Source organism: Lagopus leucura, unplaced genomic scaffold (genome assembly GCF_019238085.1).
Source record: "Lagopus leucura isolate 7727_CA_CO unplaced genomic scaffold, USGS_WTPT01 Super-Scaffold_100159, whole genome shotgun sequence".
NCBI classification, from domain to species: Eukaryota; Metazoa; Chordata; class Aves; order Galliformes; family Phasianidae; genus Lagopus; species Lagopus leucura.
Genome location: NW_024962335.1, coordinates 3,152,195 through 3,170,279, shown reverse-complemented (window position 1 = coordinate 3,170,279; position 18,085 = coordinate 3,152,195). Strand labels below are relative to the sequence as shown.

The window sequence follows — 18,085 nt, the reverse complement described above, 5'->3', positions numbered from 1 at the left end:
AATTAAAGAACTTTATAATAGAAGTGTAATCCTCTTAAAAGATACAGTGTATCAACAGTCATTTCAGATAGCTCCAATAAAGTCCAAAAACTTAGAAGTCAAAAAGAACATGCACACATCCGTGGAGCAGACACTATAATTGTGTGCATACATGTGCTTTTGGAGGATAATCTTCATATAATAAAATATTCATGCTACCCCACCAACATGCTGTTGTGTCCCAATAGACTGCTCTTTTCATTTGGCTGTTCAGTGAGGTATATGTTTTATTAGGGATCAATGCCAACTATTTTACTTGCTATTCCAATACATTCATGCTGAGAAAATAATAATTATATATATATATATGCACAATATGACATGTAGAGTACAGACCATACCTGTGACCAAGTGCTAAAACGAATACATAGGATGTAGAGATGCACCTACAGTTCACCAGGGATTCCTGTTTAATATTAGGAATGTCCCTGGTAATATACACTAAAGATTCTTGATCAATACAAGAAGTGAAATGGAAAGAAGAAAAGGGAAGAAGAAAAAGAAAAGCAATGACAATCTGTTTCAAAATTTATAATGTTTCGTGCCTGAAATGACAAGATTTTGAGATCAGCTGTACTACATGGACATGTAAGCCCATCCTCCTCATAGTTACTTTGATACAAACATGGAGTAACACTGCTGAATTCCTTGAATTGATCAGAAGCTTAAAAAGTTAAAACTTCTCTTGTGATCCTGTAATCACAAGAAAAGTTTTAACTAGCATTCAACAGACATATAAAATACTCCACAATAGAGACCCAGTAGCTTGTACAGTGAGACTTCTTGTCTCTACTGCCCTTAAGTATCACATTTTACTACTGTATATTCCAAACACTCACCAAGTTTTGACTTTCACTGCAAATTTGCAGAACAGAATCTCATTTATTTTGCCATAATGACCACTGCAGAAGTACGTGGAAACCATTTACTCTACTTGCAGCACAATAAAGTAAAACTTTGCTAAAGCTTTTGGGAATAGTCTTAATTAGGAAACAATACACTATTTTAATGTTGTAGTCTGGTAATGAAGAATAAAATACAGCAGACATGAATGATGATTTGAATAACCTTGCTTTTAGTGTATTGGTAAACTGGAAATGACACATAAGGAATACTTCAGGAAAAGACAGGCAAGTTAATAGGTAACGAAAGAGAAGAGACAAAAATCTAGATCTGTAATAAATTATTTGCATTTCTAACTTCAATTGTTCTGATGGACAGTTGAGTCATACCTTTGAATTTGTATGCAAATAGAATTTCTGATCACAGAAGATAATTTCTTAATTAGTAAGGCTGGAAGGGGGCTTGAGAAGGATTTCAAGAAACAATGTACTGCAGCTTTTCCTCATTACTTTGAGATACCATCAGCTATACTAATATCCAAGCGAAATAATGGAACTTATGTGCTTATCAAATTTACCTGCACCGGCATGAGTAGAACATAACATCACTAACTGAAACAACCAATAATGCAAAATTATGAAACACTGACCAAACAGAAAGAAAATGTGTGACCAATTCAGAGAAGGAAATCACACAAAATAAAAATACGATTATTATGTGAGATTAAATTTCTGTTTTGGCCATTTATTTTCATCTATATTACATTCACTAGTTAGAAACTGAAGAGGAAATTAAAACAGAATACAAAGATATATGCAGAGTTCCTGTGGTTCCCTACCTTTTTCCTTAACTATATTGGAATTTATTACTTCTTTCCATATTTTCCAATTGGGACTATGTAACTTGCATTTTTTATAGATTCATGTATTATCAGTTTTAAAATACAGTGAAAATTAGTCCATAAAGTTAAACATTTTTGGTTCCTTGGGAGTAATCACATCTGGAAATATTTTTTTCACTTCTAGCAAAAACAATCCAAACTTACAAGGATAATGTCAAATTAACTGAGTGCTTTAAACAGATTCATGCCTTAGTATGACATAACATAGTCAACTTGTCAAAACCTTTTGTAATACTTACCCATTTCAAGACAAGAAGATGCTGGGAAGAATGTAGATTTAGGACCCATAAGTCTTCAACAAAATGCAGACACACTGACTAGTAAAACTCATATGCACAAATGTAAAACCTTTAGTTGCCCAACCATGGCCAGCAGCAAAGTTAGGCCAAAACTATTAATAATGGTATTCCAGACCATGAAGCTTAGACATATGGCAGCAGTTGCCTTTCTCCTTTCCCAGCAATTTCAGCAACACTGAAATTCTCTCACAGGGGGAAAGCTATGCAAGATATGAAAATCTTCACCTCTCCCTCTGCGGTTATTAACAAATTGAAACGGAGATGAAGTTATACATGGTAGATTAGTTTTTTGCCCTTTAAAGAAAGTATTATGCCAGTAGCGCTTTTCAAATCCTTAATCACTCAGAGATTAACAGCAAGTCTGGTATATGTGTGGAAACCCTATCTGTCTAAAACATACCATAATGCATATAGCAGTTTCCTTTGGTAGGATCCAGCTGAATTGCCTTCACGAAGTACTTCTCTGCCTCACTCTTGCGTCCCTTGGGAAAAAAAAAAAAAAAAAAAAAAAAAAAGAGGGAGGGGAAAGATTATTTGAACAGTGTGTCAACATGGAGCCCTCATATACAGTTACAACTTCAAAATTCCAGGCACTAGAGGGGAGAGGAGGGGAGGGGAAGGGAGGGGAGGCGAGGGGAGGCGAGGCGAGGCGAGGGGAGGCGAGGGAAATAACACGGCAATAAAGATATCCAGCAGTAAAGACACCGCAAATTAAGGAACAGAAATAGAAAATGGTACAGATTTTAATGTGGAAACTAAGATTTCATCAGAAATCAGCACTGTCAATCATAGAGTATAAACAGAATTAAAAAATAGGATTCTTAGAGACAGTGGTCAATGCTAAGACATAACAATAATTAAAACCAACCAACCAACCAAAAAAAAAAACAAAAAAAAACCAAAAAACAACCCCATAAAACAAATAAAATCTAGAAATGATGGTAAGAAGAACAGGAATATTCTAAACTACAGATTTTCTTGTCTGAAATCAACAAGACACTAAACCTGCACTGTTGGACACAAGATGACGGAATAGATTTGTAAGTGGCCATTATTCTTATCATGAAAAAAAATCCAAAACCCTGTGACACTGGATTAGCCTAGTCTCATACTCAGACACAAATCATCATCAGCTATTCAATAAGATACCTGAGACCTGTTCAATCCTATCCCCATGAAATCAGTTGCTGTGGTTTGTACTGAAAAACAGAAGGCCTCCATAATGAGGAACATTTAAGCTAAATCACTGTGGTAGAAAGGCACTGCATTATGCACCTCTCAAGGTTGGCCTTCTTGTTATTTCACAGATATAGGCTTTCTCAAGTTTTGTGGTCTGGAATTAGATATTGCAAACATCCTGCACTATCCCACAAGCTAACGTAGGAGTAATAGTGAGGTAAATTCATGATTACAGCTGCTCCAGATTCTAGGGCCTTAAAGACAAAAAAATAAAAAGAAAGAATAAAGTTCTGCAGCACATAAAGAAATATATCAAAACTGGGTTCTATCAAAACCAAGGTAGTCTGAAATTTTTCAAGACAGCATCTTGGTTGAAATATAAGCAGAATTGCCATTTCTGATATTAAAGTTTCACAAACAGAACACTCACGTGCACTAAGAATTTAGCCTGACTAAACTTACTTTAGTAAAACTATATTCCCAAAACCATAACCACAAGGCTTCTGAAAGCCAAATGAAGCCATTAAATTACAGAATATATTACTTTGTATTGCAGCACTGTTTTTCTTTTTTTAAAAAAAGAAAAACAGAATCGCACATGACACATAATCCAGACTAATTTTTTCTCATCTAGTAGCACTGAAAAGATATATCTAAAGATTAATTTTATTTTTTTTTTAATTTACATACAATCATAGTAGAGAACAAAATTTGAAGAAGACAACAATCTGCACTTGGAAATACGTGGTAAATTTGGGTGAATGTAAAATAATTATTCAAATTAGAATAATGAGGATTGTGGTGGGATTTAAAATTAAACACTGAATTTTGCACATTCAACTTCCAGACTGGCACATTTTAGCCTGGCAAAAAGTACTATGACATACATAAGCCCAGCCTTGAGGCTCCAAAATGACAGGCACCAAGCACATGTGTCAGAAATACAATGTCAGAACTAATATTTATAGACTGTGCTTCATTAGTTTTTTGGTTTTTTTTTCTCACACAGATGATCATCATTAGTTTTAGCTGGTCGCGCTCTGTGTCTATTTCTAGAACATAAAAGAACAGTTCATTGGATACAGCAAAAAATATGTCACTTCAGACTAGAGAAATACATGGCTACAAATGTTTGTCAAACATTATTAACTTTCATTTACTGAGATCACCAAAAATACATGACTGTTCCTCTTTTTGGCACTTTCCAAATGGCATATTGCACCCAAGTTCAAGAGCCCTGGAGGACATAATGATGACAGATGCCAGTATGTACAGTATCAAAAGAAGGACTGAGCTGTTAATAGGTCCAAAGTCCCATTAACAGGAAAAGGGGGGAAAATCTTACATTATATTACCCAAGCCATAAAACAAACTGACTAAAAATGATCAGCAGAAACCAATTTGTTCATATTGGCCCTTATTTTCATTTATCCACATTTGTGGGGAAAAAAAAAAAAAAAGATATAAACATTGTCTTTCAATATAAGGAAGCTTGTGTCATATTATCTAAAAATGTCCTCTTTTGTGCCATCTGTCTGCTGCTATACCTCGGCATAGATTTAATAAGTTTTCTTATCCATGTCAAATAACATGAAATCTAATCATCTGTGTCAGTCTACAACCACTAGTACATTCAAACTTTCTTCAGCTATCCAATTTCCATAACAGAACGTAGGCACTGTGTAGTAACATTAACATGGCAACCCTGCAATTGTCTTTTCCCATCATATGGGTTCAGAGTTAAATAAAACATATGGCATAAGGGGGAAAAATAGCTTTTAACAAAAATCCACAATAATTGTTTAAACAGCTGAAAAGTACCTTAGTGCAGGAAGGCATTCTGTGTGCATGTTCACTGCTGTGTATTGACCCACACAGATGTAGGCATTAAGAGCCACTGGAAACCTCCCAGTTTCTAGTAGGAGGGTGTGCAGTTGTATATGCACAACCACATGCTTTGGCAACTTTACAAAGCAAAAAATGTAAGTTTTCAACTGCATGCTAGCAGACTTATTTGAAGGATAAATATGTTATTCATAAGATTTTAACAGAAGGACTTGATGGCTCTAAGGATTAATAACGGGATACAAAATACCTTTCACCTGTTGGTCACCAGTTCACAACCAGTCCAGGTCAGTAGCTAATGAAAAGGTGCTATCTGACAGCTACTGGTTTCCTCAGGAGAAATAACTAGGTGGTCCAAGCCCTAATGGAGATCCTCTGCACAGAAGCACTGGCATATTTATGGCTGCTCAGCTCACTAAGACATAATGATACAGGATCATAAAACAATGAATGGCAATCTCATCGCTGAGGAAAAAATCCATAATTAAGACAGTTCACAATTCAGCTCAGAAGACTGCATTGACATTCTACCTTTAACAGACCTGGACCTTACTCTAAGACCTATAATGTGTACAAAATTCCAGCAGTTTTTTTATTAATAAAGAAAACTTGATTCTTTTTCCCAGGCACAAATAAGGATAATTTGCCAATGATTATCGCCTTTCCATATTAAGAAGTGAAAAAGTAAATGTGACTGACAGATGGCTCTAGTACACCAGTTCTCTTGGCTTTCATAAAAATCCTGCTCTCCACACACCACACAGACTTAAATCAGAACGGCTGGTTGCTTCTGGCTTCAGAAGCAAAACAGTTAAGTATTTAAATATGAATTCAGGAAGTTGATTTTTAAGACACTTGGTCGCTGTAGATGCAGACTGCAAGGGGTTTTGTTTCCTTGGCTACTTCTTCCCTAGAGACGAGACAATAGGTCTGACCTTATTAATATGGTCAGATATTTGCTAAAAAAGGCTTTCCTAAAAAAGGACATACGATTATCAGGAGAAAGAAAGAGCTAGCTAAGAGCAGCTGACACATCAGTAAAACATCTTACATTTATCCTTAAAATATTTAAAAACTGAGGACAAAACTGCTATTTTTTTTTTACCCTCTCCAATTCTTTCCTCACTGTTGGCGAACTGTGCCAAATTCATGTTGAGGCAGCTGGTGTACTTCAGGCTGCTGGAGGCCCAAGAATCCTGAGATGCTAATAAAATTGGAAAAGACTAATACAGCTGAGCAGCTCTGAATAACCCTCTTGTGTAAACTATGATGATACAGTGGCTACCAGCAAGGTGGCTCTTCTAGTTAGGTGGTCTTTGCAATTTTAAACCAATTTCATATTTCGTAAATATTCATCATTCTCCAAAATGCACAAGGGTTTAATCAGTAGAGCAGAGATTTCACTCTTCAATTGAGTTGCACTGGCTTTAACTGGCAATAATGTGATTGCAATTTGCATCACAAATGCAGTTGACTTTAATTCCCCAAATTGGCTCAAATTTTTTTTTGGCAAGTATTCCCTTTTTAATAAAAGGAGTTGAATTACGGGAAAACATTTCTTAACAGAAGACTGATAAAAATACAGACACTAAATACATAATAAACAGTTATTTTAGATATTTCCTTTTTCCCTTTACACATGCGTTTCAATAACAGAGTATGCTAGGAGAGGAAAAATATTTGACCTGAACTTGTGACTTTGTTTCGGCTTTAAGTTACTGCAGACCTGTACATCTGTTTCTCAATCATTTCTTTTTGCTTTATGAAATTTTCCACGGGATGGTAAAAACACAATTTAAGCTATGTACAATTGAGTAAATTAGCAATAAACTCTTCAAAAGTTTTTAGTTAGAGAGTTACATCTTACAGTGAGGTCACTGACCCACAAGATCTTCATTCTTACTCCTACTACTAAGAAATAAATTTAAAATCTAGTATGTAAGCATCTAAATCAGCAGATTCTTCATTTTCCCCCATTTTGCCATGTTTCCACAACTCCGCACTTACCACTCTGATTTGGGAATGTCTTGCACATGAAGTGCTAATCCCACTGAAATACATGGGACTTGCATTACTCACATTGCAGGCCCAAAATTTATCTCAGTCTCTATTCTCCCTTGCAGCAAAGAGCCCAATCTTGCCTCTTCATCTCATCTTTACCAGAATAAAATAAAAACAACTGGACACGGCAAAGAAGTAGTGACTTCTAATGGTTAACAGCTGATCCAGAAAAACATACATCTATGAGGCAAGATTTGCAATGATTATTGAATTTTATGAAAAAAAAAAAAAAAGACAGTTGTTGGGGGTGGAGTTTACAGCCCTCCAAAGGCCTTCTTTCAGCACTGTCCAACTAATATCATTAGGTTTGTAAAACATGTTATCTTTTCAAACAAAAGCTTCCTCCCCCATCTCTTTAGATGATCATGTTGAGAAATATCAAATTACTAACACTGATATTCCCAAGTTATGTCTCTCTAATAAATTCAAGAGCAAGACAATATCATTTCTCTATATTGAATAAACTCAATGTATGGGAGAAATAAATTTGGAGGAAATTAGTGTATAAATCTGTATCTAATAATTAACCATATGCATAAGTGAGGCAACTTTCTTATAGTCCAGTGTGTCACATTCACATGCTCTTTATATGACGCTTTCATGTCATGATCATGATGATCATGATACAGTCAAGTCTATGAATACTGTTTATATAGCCCAGTAGGATTTTACTTCAAGAAATCAGCCTTCATATGATCAATACAATGCAATATCTTGATGTTGTTTAATCCACTATTTGCACAATAGGTGGCTTGCTTTTATCTAGATATATCACCCCAGTCCTCCTTCAAAATTGGTGTATTTCTGCTGACTAAAATCCACTGGCCTGAGTTTCTCAAAGTCAGTGGAATTTTATTATGAGCCAAGTTTATTTTAGAAAGTAATAACATAAAGTGGGTTCTTGAGGCTACATCTATGATGATAATGGCATGATAATTAGAGAGTAAAGATTTAAGCACTGACTTTGGTGGGAATGAACTGGAGCTTAAGCATTTTTGGATGTGACATCACTGCTTACATACAGATTTAGGAATCTAAAGCACAATTCATAACTTTACTGGGTTGGGGCATAATTCAGAGTATATTAAGGTGATATTTTCTTCAAGTTAAGTAGTATGTATATGATTAAGTAATAACATATTAGAGCTATTTCCCATCCATTTTCTTGTTTTATGGGGTCTCATATCACAAAAAAAAATAATTCTGTTTTTACTAAAGGATTCAATATGACATAGAAAAGAAATACACAGAGGTTGCTTTTTTTTTTTTTTTTTTTTTTTCTTGAAGGTCTTTTAAAATATACATATATCTACTTTTCAGTATTTATTTTTGGGCAATATGAAGTCTAAAATTTATTTACTTCATTTAAAATCACTGTTAACACCAAGGGAGTTTATGTACAGTCTTAAGTAAACTTCAAAAAAATACATTCCACTCCATACATTGCGATTTATTTACTGCCTAGACCTATATAGAAATGTTCTCCATGGTCATTAAGCTTTAGATTATTTTATTTCAAGAATATGTAATGAAATGTTAAGTACATTTCCACATTAGGTACTTTCTTTTTCTTTTCCATTCCATCTTAAGCCACATTTTATATTTTCTGATAAAGTAGTATATTAATATCTACTCATATTTCACCAGCAATTCAGTAGGACATAAATTCACCATCTCCACATTGCTTTCTATGAACCCTATGAATTTCTTCCAGAGTAAGTTTGGCTTCTATCTTGCATTTTTCTGTGATTACTGAAAAAATTGCTACACATGGAGTAATAACAGGTGACTGGCAGCTATTTTCCACCATGTAACAAAACAAAGAGATCTCTTTCTTTCATGAAAGCAGTTCATCCTGTGTCAGCAGTGCTTTCTATAACAAGCTTTAAGTTTCTGTTGAGTAAAGCAAGAAGATTAGGGCTCCCCTTTTCCTGTCTACAGGAAGTTAGAAATAAGATACAGAAGATGAGATCCCTGAAGGAGGTTAGTTAGGGGTTACATATCTGAATGTGTGCACCAGGGTAATTTACCAACTAGTTAGATGGATATTTTCTATTTAAATGAAAATACTGTTTTACAATTAGTTGTGTTATAATTGGCATGTAGCCAAACACATGTCCTAAGGGGACTGAAAAGTATATCTCTGGGCGCAATACTTACGGCATGCGGCCAAGCTCAGAAGAAACACACGCCCAATAGATGTCAGTTATTGAGTTTTCTGTAGTTTGGAAATCCTGACATTCTGCCTGGAGGTGTAAATGCTCCAGATAAACCAGATAATGAAACCTAATTAAAATAGGGCTCATGGTTCTGAAGTCAATAAACACGACTTCCACAGTGGAGGGGGACTAGCCCATCCCTTACAAACAAATTGTTTTTAAACTGGAAACAAAAACAACTTCTGGCATTTTGCAAATTTCAGAAATAAATCCAAGCTTTGTGCTTGGATCAGTTGTAACTCCCAAGGGATTTAAAGTGGCAAGAAAAATTACAGTATCTGTGTCAGATTCCAAAGACAATTCAAACACAACAGAGAAGTAGAAGCAGCCATTGCTTGGCTCCACTGGATTTGCTAAGGAGAGCCTACTGAAGGATTCAGCATCATTAATGCTATGGTTATGATGGGAGTTTAAGTGATATATCTGATTTTCATTAAAATATCTTCCTAGATACAGTGCTAACAGCCAAGAGATTTAGCCTCCCAAAATGAAATCTCTAACAGCTTTGCTCATCTTATCATTCAGAAAATGTCTTTTCAAATGTGAAAGACTTATACGTCTTTCACGTGTAATCATTTATTTTTCATTCCTAAAAGAAATATTACTAAAAATACATACTACGTTGATTTAGAGGAACCATCAAAATATGATTTACTTGAGTTACTAAATTATTAGAAGAACTATTAAACTGTTTTAGGGAATCATACCTGAATTTAATATACAGTTTTTCAAATGCTAACTCTCAAAAACAATCATGACTCTTCTGACTTCATGACTGCACTACTTTGCACCTGCTTCCTTCCAATTGGTTAAGTCAATACCAATTGGTAGCAATCAAACAGTGAAATAAAAAATAACAGCGCTTTCCAACAGAAACACGGATTTCCTTTCCATGCTGGAACAAGCAAATAATTACAGAAATAGCAGTTGCTGAATTAATTTTTTCATTGCTGTGCTATCTTCCCCTTTGCCTATGCTGTCCCATGTCTTTCTATTCCTCCTACCTTCCATTTATTTTTAAATTGTCACTTATTTTAAGATGACTTTCAAGGACTACATCAATTACTGAATACTGTGGGATATTTTATGGTATCACTCTCTGTAATTTAGCAGCTAACCAACAATGGCAGCATAGCTTTCTGGCCTCCTGTTTGTCAGGAAAAAAAGTAACAAACAGCAGCAGGGAAGAACACCACCATCCACAGAGAAATAAATATTCTAAAACTTAAAAAAATATATTTAATTTCAGTTTCTTTGGAACTTAACTTCTGTTTCATTTATTTTAATTCCAAACAGTGCCAGCTTCCACCAGTCTTTGTCATTCTTTGTCATTATCCTCCTTTGGAGAAAAATGTTTTAAAATAAAATATTCTAGATTTTAAAGAAACTTCTACTGTGATTATTATTAATTTTATATGGTTTGGAGCCGTAGAACAGAAATTTTACAAGGCAAAGTAAATTTTTCTTACAGCACTTTGGGTGATTTTCCAAGTCATTAAAAAAAGGAGATTAACAGCACTGTGTGGAGCCACATAAAATGCAAGAAACACTGCAATTTTTTTTCTAAAGAAATACAGTAAAGCCTATAATTCCTGTATGCAACATGATAAATGTTACAATATGGGGCTGTCCCTAAGTACATTAGTGATTATAGGCACTACTGGAAGCTACAAGGGGTGGTTTGTGGGCTCAACTTCACTCAGAACAGATGAGACAAATCTTCAAATACATCTATAATTGAAGTAAAGCTTCTCAGATTAGAGTGCTACTACAGTACCCATGCACTGCCTGACGGCAGAGGCCAGCCATAAGAAAGGAGGGTTTCTCAGTCTCCTCTCTAAGAACAGATTAAAGTGAGAGGAGAAAATAACATTATAAAAGCCTCACTTATGCATGGTTGTTTTTTTTTTTTTTTCAGCATGATATCCAACCTTTTTTCTCCTGGAAAGTCTGTTCATAAAATGGAAAAAGAATTACAGCATGTGCTCAAGGCCACACCTGGTACTGCCATTCTGACAGACTCATTTTTATCTTAGAATTGGGAGGCTCACAATTGTAAAGCCTTTTACAAAAACAATGATTTTCTTTGTTATATAAAAATAAATTACCTAAGCAATGGATGAGACCCAGGTGCTATGACTCTAGACTCATGTACTACTGTAGACCAGCTAGGATAACTATCACAGTACATTGACAGATAAATTTATCAAGCAATTTATGCAGCACAACAAGTTAAAGATATGAAAAATGATTGGAAATACACAATGCTAAAGCAAAGCTGTCCTAAAGAGCCACACTTCTGAAAAATGCACAATAAAAAAAGTTAAGCCCCTGTCATCTATCTGTCTTTCAACTCATCCACTTGTGAGCTACTACATACATGCTTTTAACCACTACTTTGTTTTTACTGTTCTAATATATTTTCAGGAAAATTGTAGCCTAGTGAACTGTAATTTTCAGATATAAACATATAATATTGTCCAGTATATGGTTTATGAAATATCTGTGACTTATAATACCAGGCAGTAAGACTATACATTCATTAGCCATTCCTTTGAGCCTTAAGTTGTTATTTTCTGCACGTACAACAGAAGTCCATCTATCATTTCTTGTATCCAGAAAAGTGAACAGGAATAGAGACATGCATTTGCACTAAACTTAGGTACACTATTTAGGTATTTCAAGAGTCAGTGACAAATTAACACCTCGGTGTGTATATGTATGTGTGTGTGTTTGCACGTGCACTTTGCATTCTGTGCATATAGTTTATATTAAAATGTAAATTCCAGTTATAACAAGCTGAACAATGTATTTTGATTTTTATGTATCTTTACAGTTATTCATAAAGTATGCTTAAATAGGAACAATTTTGTGCAGAAATGCTACATCTAACATTTCAAATTATTATTGCTGGACAAGAAGTAACCATCAGCAGGTTTTCAGAGGTGTTGAAGGGAAGCTGGTTTTACTTGGATTTTTATTTCATGTTTTACTTTTATTGGGTTGCCTTGATTTTGCATCAGTCCACATTTTCAGATACATATGTGCAAAAAACTATGTAGCCTTTACAGAAGAAAATATTGTTTCTTCAGGTTTGTCTGATGACCTGTTAGAGATTGGGCTTGTAACGCCTTATACTATCAATTTTCCCATAATTCTAACCTCAAAAGAAAAAAAAAAAAATACTTCACAAATTGCCTGTACACTGTGAATAAGTACATTTCAAACTATTTGTTAAATCATTTCCAGAAATAAACAAACTGCTGATTAACACTCAGGTTTTCAGTAACATTCATCTGCAGGATAGAGAAACTCGTACAGAACTAACATCATGTTGTCTTTTAAGACTTTCTGGACTATATGGAAGCTTATGAAATCATTTATAAATTTATGTGCTCATAGTGAGCATATAAAAAAGCATGAGAATTAGCAAAAGTAAAGAAAATACATAGAGTATGCTTTTGCTTGCTGTTGTTCATTTAATCTCTCATGAAAAACAAGTTTAAAATTTAAATTGCCCTTTGGAGCAGCAGCAACAATAGCTACATGAAAATGGATAGAGATGATGACATGAATTAGCATCTGTCATTCACAGCATAATTGCAATCATTTTAATTTTATCACAGTGGATGAATTGTGATTTATCTTTTTAAAACTGTAAAAATGATGCAATTCATTACTTTACAAAATGTAACCCATTCCGGTAGAAGTAAATCTTCTTCTGAAATTTCTTTTCAATAAAAGAGAATAATAAGCTTTTGAATTACGTGTATACTTGGGACTTCATTCAGAACAATATATTTCAGTAAATTGGAACTATCTTCAGCATTAAAACAAAATAAGTTACATAAAATCATAGAAAAATTCAACTTGAAAAAGTCCTTGAGATATCACTTTATTTAATTACCAGATCAAAGTAGACTTAATAGACAATATTGTCCATGATGATTATTGCTTAAGTTGGAATGAAAAGTACACTTTTTTTTTTTTTTATTGTTAAGCTACTAAACTGATCTGGTATATAGTGTCTTTATTTTATGTGTGCTGCAAAATCCATTATTACAAGAAAAGAAAAAAAAGAAAAAAATAAATGGCAGGTAATTATGCAGAGATGCTAGCTTGTGTTTGACAGAATCAAGGCCAGATAACATGAATAAAACAATGGATTACGTTCTAGAATGTTCATTTGTCTCAGTGTCCCTGTTTATGAACCTGACAAACTTTTGCTGAAAGCTGGGAAACAAGAGCCTGCTATAATGAACAAGCAGTTTTACAGTCTACAATCTACACACTGGGCATAGGTCAGCCTCATATTTCCTCACTGGAAGGTATAACAGACTCAGAAGGTACAAGAAGCTGGCCCACGTATCAGGATTGGCACTTAGAGAATAAATGAATCATGCCATGCTGCTCTCAGTAAGCATTAATACTGGCAGCAGACTTAAGAAGGAAAAATACTAAATTAAGCCACTTTATTAGAATTTAAGACAGGAATTAAAACAGCTTAACTTGTGAACTTTACGGGTTAGATTTTACTGCTTTTTTTTTTTTTTTTAATAATACAATTGCCTTTGGCTGGAACTTTGGAACTTGTCTAAAACCATCCTCCTCTCACCCCTCATCCTTCAATTTTACTGACTGAGAAGAATTTTCTATCTATATTAGCACCCACTCCCATCCCTCACTTTATCAGCCATCTCACCTTTCTCTCCTGGGAAAGAGACAGAGAAGTGTTATCAATAGTTTGGTTTCAGCACTTATACTCAGACAAAGGATTGCACAAAGTCTGAAAGTTTAGTTCCAAAAAACCAGATGACAGATGAGGAGAAACAAGCCTATAAGCCATCTCTCTTCTAACATCTGAAAACTTACTGAAGTAGGATTTTCTCTCTCATAAATACACCAGCTGTGATGTGAATAAATGACCAGAAGCCTAGGTAGCAAAGTTTAAGTGAAGAATAAATCACAGTGGTACCTCTGTTTCAGTATGGACTAAAATAACTACACCAAAGGGAGTAGTTCTTAACAGTACTGAATCCCAAGGAAGTCTATGCAGACTTCTAGGAAGGATGTCAATTATGGCATCATATATTTGTGATAGGAACTAGAACTAGTACAGGCTAGAGTATTAGAGACTAGTCAAAACTCATTTAATATGAATCATTGAGCAGATGGTAGACTGCAAAACTGATTAGGGACAAGCGACCAACATGGACACAAAAATTCATATTCTACTGCCAAATCTCTCCATGATCCAACTTCTTATTGAAGGTCTTGTCAGGCTTTGTAACTCAAAGAAACAAAACAAAACAAAACAAAAACAAAACAAAACAAAAAAAAGAAACAAATACCAAATTCCACCACATAAAAGACAAACCAACATTTTTTTTTCATGAATGAAATATCCACCTTAAAAAATTTCCACTACCTTTAATTACATTGACATCAGTGTGCTTTCTTGTGTTTATAAAGACATTACTACAGGTCCGACAGACATCAGTAACACTTTTTCAGCCTATGCTGCTGTTATTAAAATGGACTTCAAAGCTGTGTATAAGTCCTGTCCTTTTTGCTAATAAGACACATTCTTCCACAAGCACAGTTCAGATCCTCAAGACAAAATCCACCTCATAAGTACTTTGTCCCTTAAAAGGGACAATACCCCTGAAGAAAAGTAAACAGCTCAATTCTACTTTATGTATGTACACAGTTCATCACTTCCTTCCCATAGTTTGGGTATGCCACTTATGTTTAAACCAATAACTGAACATTCATAACGAGGGGACAAAATTCAGAATTTCTTTTTAATGACACACAATGTTTTTTAGGAGTTATCAGATTCTGAGATACTTTGAAGAAAACTGAGATATTTTTTCCCAGACTAACCGCAAGATTTTCCTTAATAGTTCCTATATTTCATATATTCAGCAGTTCAGAAAATGCACAGAATTGACAAGAAGTACAAAGTACAAGAAAGAAAAGAGACAAAGAGAGAAAGACAGGGATTTTAATTGAGAAAACTCTTTCCCCACAGTAATTCTAATACATTGGAATTTCTATGTCAAAGATCTAAAAAGAAGCCAATAATTAGGAAATTTTGCTGTATAACCTACTTACATTTGTATTCCAGAGGAAGTTAATCAGTAAGTGCATACATTTAAGAATATCTGCAAAATTTTACCTGGATCTGGAAATGTTAATAATACATAGTAAAAATGCCTTTCGAGATTCTGAGATGGACATGCAGTGAGGATATAACACTAACAGCTTGCCTTCCAGTAGAAGTTGAAAACTCTAATCCAGACAGCTTTTACCAAACTCTCTACAGGACATCATGTGACAACACAGAACCATTTTTAATTCTTTCTATTTATGTTGTCACTTGTTGCTCAGGTAGAAGTCTTCTGTGCTAATAGCAATGGATCAGCCAAAATTAATTCTGAACTATTTTTCTTAACTTGAATTCTACCCTGTGTCCAAGGACACATTAAAGGCTGGGCAAGAAATAACAAGGTCAGAGGAAAAGCTTACGGCTAGTGAAAAGTTGAGAAAAACAATCAGGCTGAAGCATAAAGATTGAAGAAGCTATAAAGGCATATCAGTAGAGCACAGAAAGGGAATATGGAGCTACTGGGGCAAACAATGAAAGCAAATGTGGAATAAAAGAAAGGAAAGACGATATTCCCAGAAAAAAAAAAAAAAAAATGAACAGCAATGTGAATTGGGAAACAAGCAAAAGATAGTTTTAAAACAGGACCAATTTAGTGAGAAGAATAGAAAATTCTTTTAATCTCTAAAAACTGTGAAAATCAAGGTTGACTGGCACTGTGTGCTCTATTATGGGGCTAGTTTAGCTGGAGCTAAAAGTTTCTCTGTACTCAAAACGCAGAGTAAATTTTGAAGAGATTAAAAGTCAAACTCTTCTGATTTGTTAGAAGTAGCTTTCAGACAGGAGTTGATTATTTCTATTCATAAGCTCAAAGAGATACTCCTGAAGAAGCGTAAATCCAAAGCATGAGACATGTAATTTGCAAATCCAAGGGACACCCATATGTTTGCCATAGATTGCCACAACAAACCTGGGTCAAGCACTAAATATTTTTTAATAACATTACTTATGACCTAATTATTTATAAAGAAGGCATTTTAAATAAAATATTATGAAGTTTCAATTCTTTGATAACTGCTTTCTTCTCACAAAGAGGTTGTAATAGTTCAGGAATGGATTAAAAAAAAAACAAAACAAAACACAAAAACAAAACAATCCATACACAATCAAATTCCTTCACTAAAAATCACAGCTGAAACACTGCAGTAATTTTCAGGCCAAAGTCTTCCTGTCCCTTCACCTCAGCTACTCAAAAGACTCCCAGGAGCTGCTGAGTAACTCACCGTCAGAGCCAGAAGCTTTCCATAGGTGAGATGTGCAGGGATGTGGTCGCTCTTGGATCGCAGTGACTCCACATACCAGTGCTCTGCTTCTGGCAGACGGCTCATTCTCATATAGGCTTCTCCTACAGGGTCAAACAAATGCTAGTGAGAATATCCCCAACATTTTCAAGTTTCCCATAGATTTATTATCTCATTTATAATTTTTTTTATTTACTAAATAGGCAAAGATCTTGGAAAGTGTGACGTGCTTTGAATGTCGGCAATTAAAAATAACAGTAAACAGTCTCACTGAGACTTCTAAGTTATGGCCTCACTGAGGCTGAAAGAGTGTGGTTTAGGAAGCCTTGTAGTAGAATTGCAAGAGGTAGCTCCAACTGCCAAGTTTCAGTTATAAGTCTCTAACAGAATTTTTATCACATCTGCTACAGAAAAGTTACTTCTTGCCATAAGTCTACATTGCAGAGCAGGGAGTAGAAGGAATAATATAGAATGAGTTTGCAATTAACCATATCACATCAAGAATATAGACTTAAAAAATAAAAAAGAAAAAAAAAAGTAATGTTAAGAAAGCAATCCTGAAACCATTTTGGAGGGAAAGAACAATACAAAGAAGCCTAATCTCCATAGGTAGTCAAATTAGGTCATCTGCCACAAAAATATTAAACTAGAATACAGAATTCTAATTTTAAAATTGCTACTCTTAGGAAGTTGCATATGAAGGTCTGAGTTGGACTTTTTTTCAAAATAAAAGAGGCTGAGGCAGGCAATGTTGAAGAACACGATGTCAGAAGGACATATTGTGGTATAGATGATTGCAGTCCTTAAGTTTCTGAGAAAAGATTTACTATACTGGGAGGGCAAAGCTAAGAAACAATACAAAAGCAATCCAAGAAACAATACAATCCAATTTCTTGAAGGTTGTAAATAACCAGTATCAACAAGTACATAGTGGTGAAGAAAAGCTGCTTTCAAATTAGTTCTCTGCATCTCCCCTTTTGGAGAGGGTCCAGAGGAGGGCCACAAAAATGATCCAAGGGCTGGTGCAACTCTCTTATGAATGTAGGCTGAAGGAACTGGGCTTGTTCAGCCTACAAAAGAGAAGGCTGTGAGAAGACATCATTGTAGTCTTCCAGTATTTAAAGGGAGTTTATAATGATGAGGGAAATCAACTTTTTACATTGGTAAATGGTGATAGGACAAGGGAGAATGGCTTTAAACTAAAGGAAGGGAGATTCAGATTAGATGTCAGGGGGAAGTTGTTCACTGAGAGAGCAGTGAGGTGCTGGAACAGGTTGCCCAGAGAGGTT

At 34.8% G+C, this 18,085-nt stretch overlaps 1 protein-coding gene across 2 annotated transcripts in view; it reads right to left on the bottom strand.

The window, feature by feature from the left end:
* TMTC2 (transmembrane O-mannosyltransferase targeting cadherins 2) overlaps nucleotides 1–18,085 on the bottom strand; it is a 239,019-nt gene that overhangs the window by 37,702 nt on the left and 183,232 nt on the right. For both annotated transcript variants that reach the window (XM_042889535.1, XM_042889536.1), the window contains exons 8-9: nucleotides 16,779–16,900; nucleotides 2,483–2,564 (exon numbers count right to left, since the gene is read on the bottom strand). In XM_042889535.1, coding sequence (XP_042745469.1) covers nucleotides 2,483–2,564; nucleotides 16,779–16,900 — 204 coding nt within the window. The remainder of the gene's footprint in view (nucleotides 1–2,482; nucleotides 2,565–16,778; nucleotides 16,901–18,085) is intronic.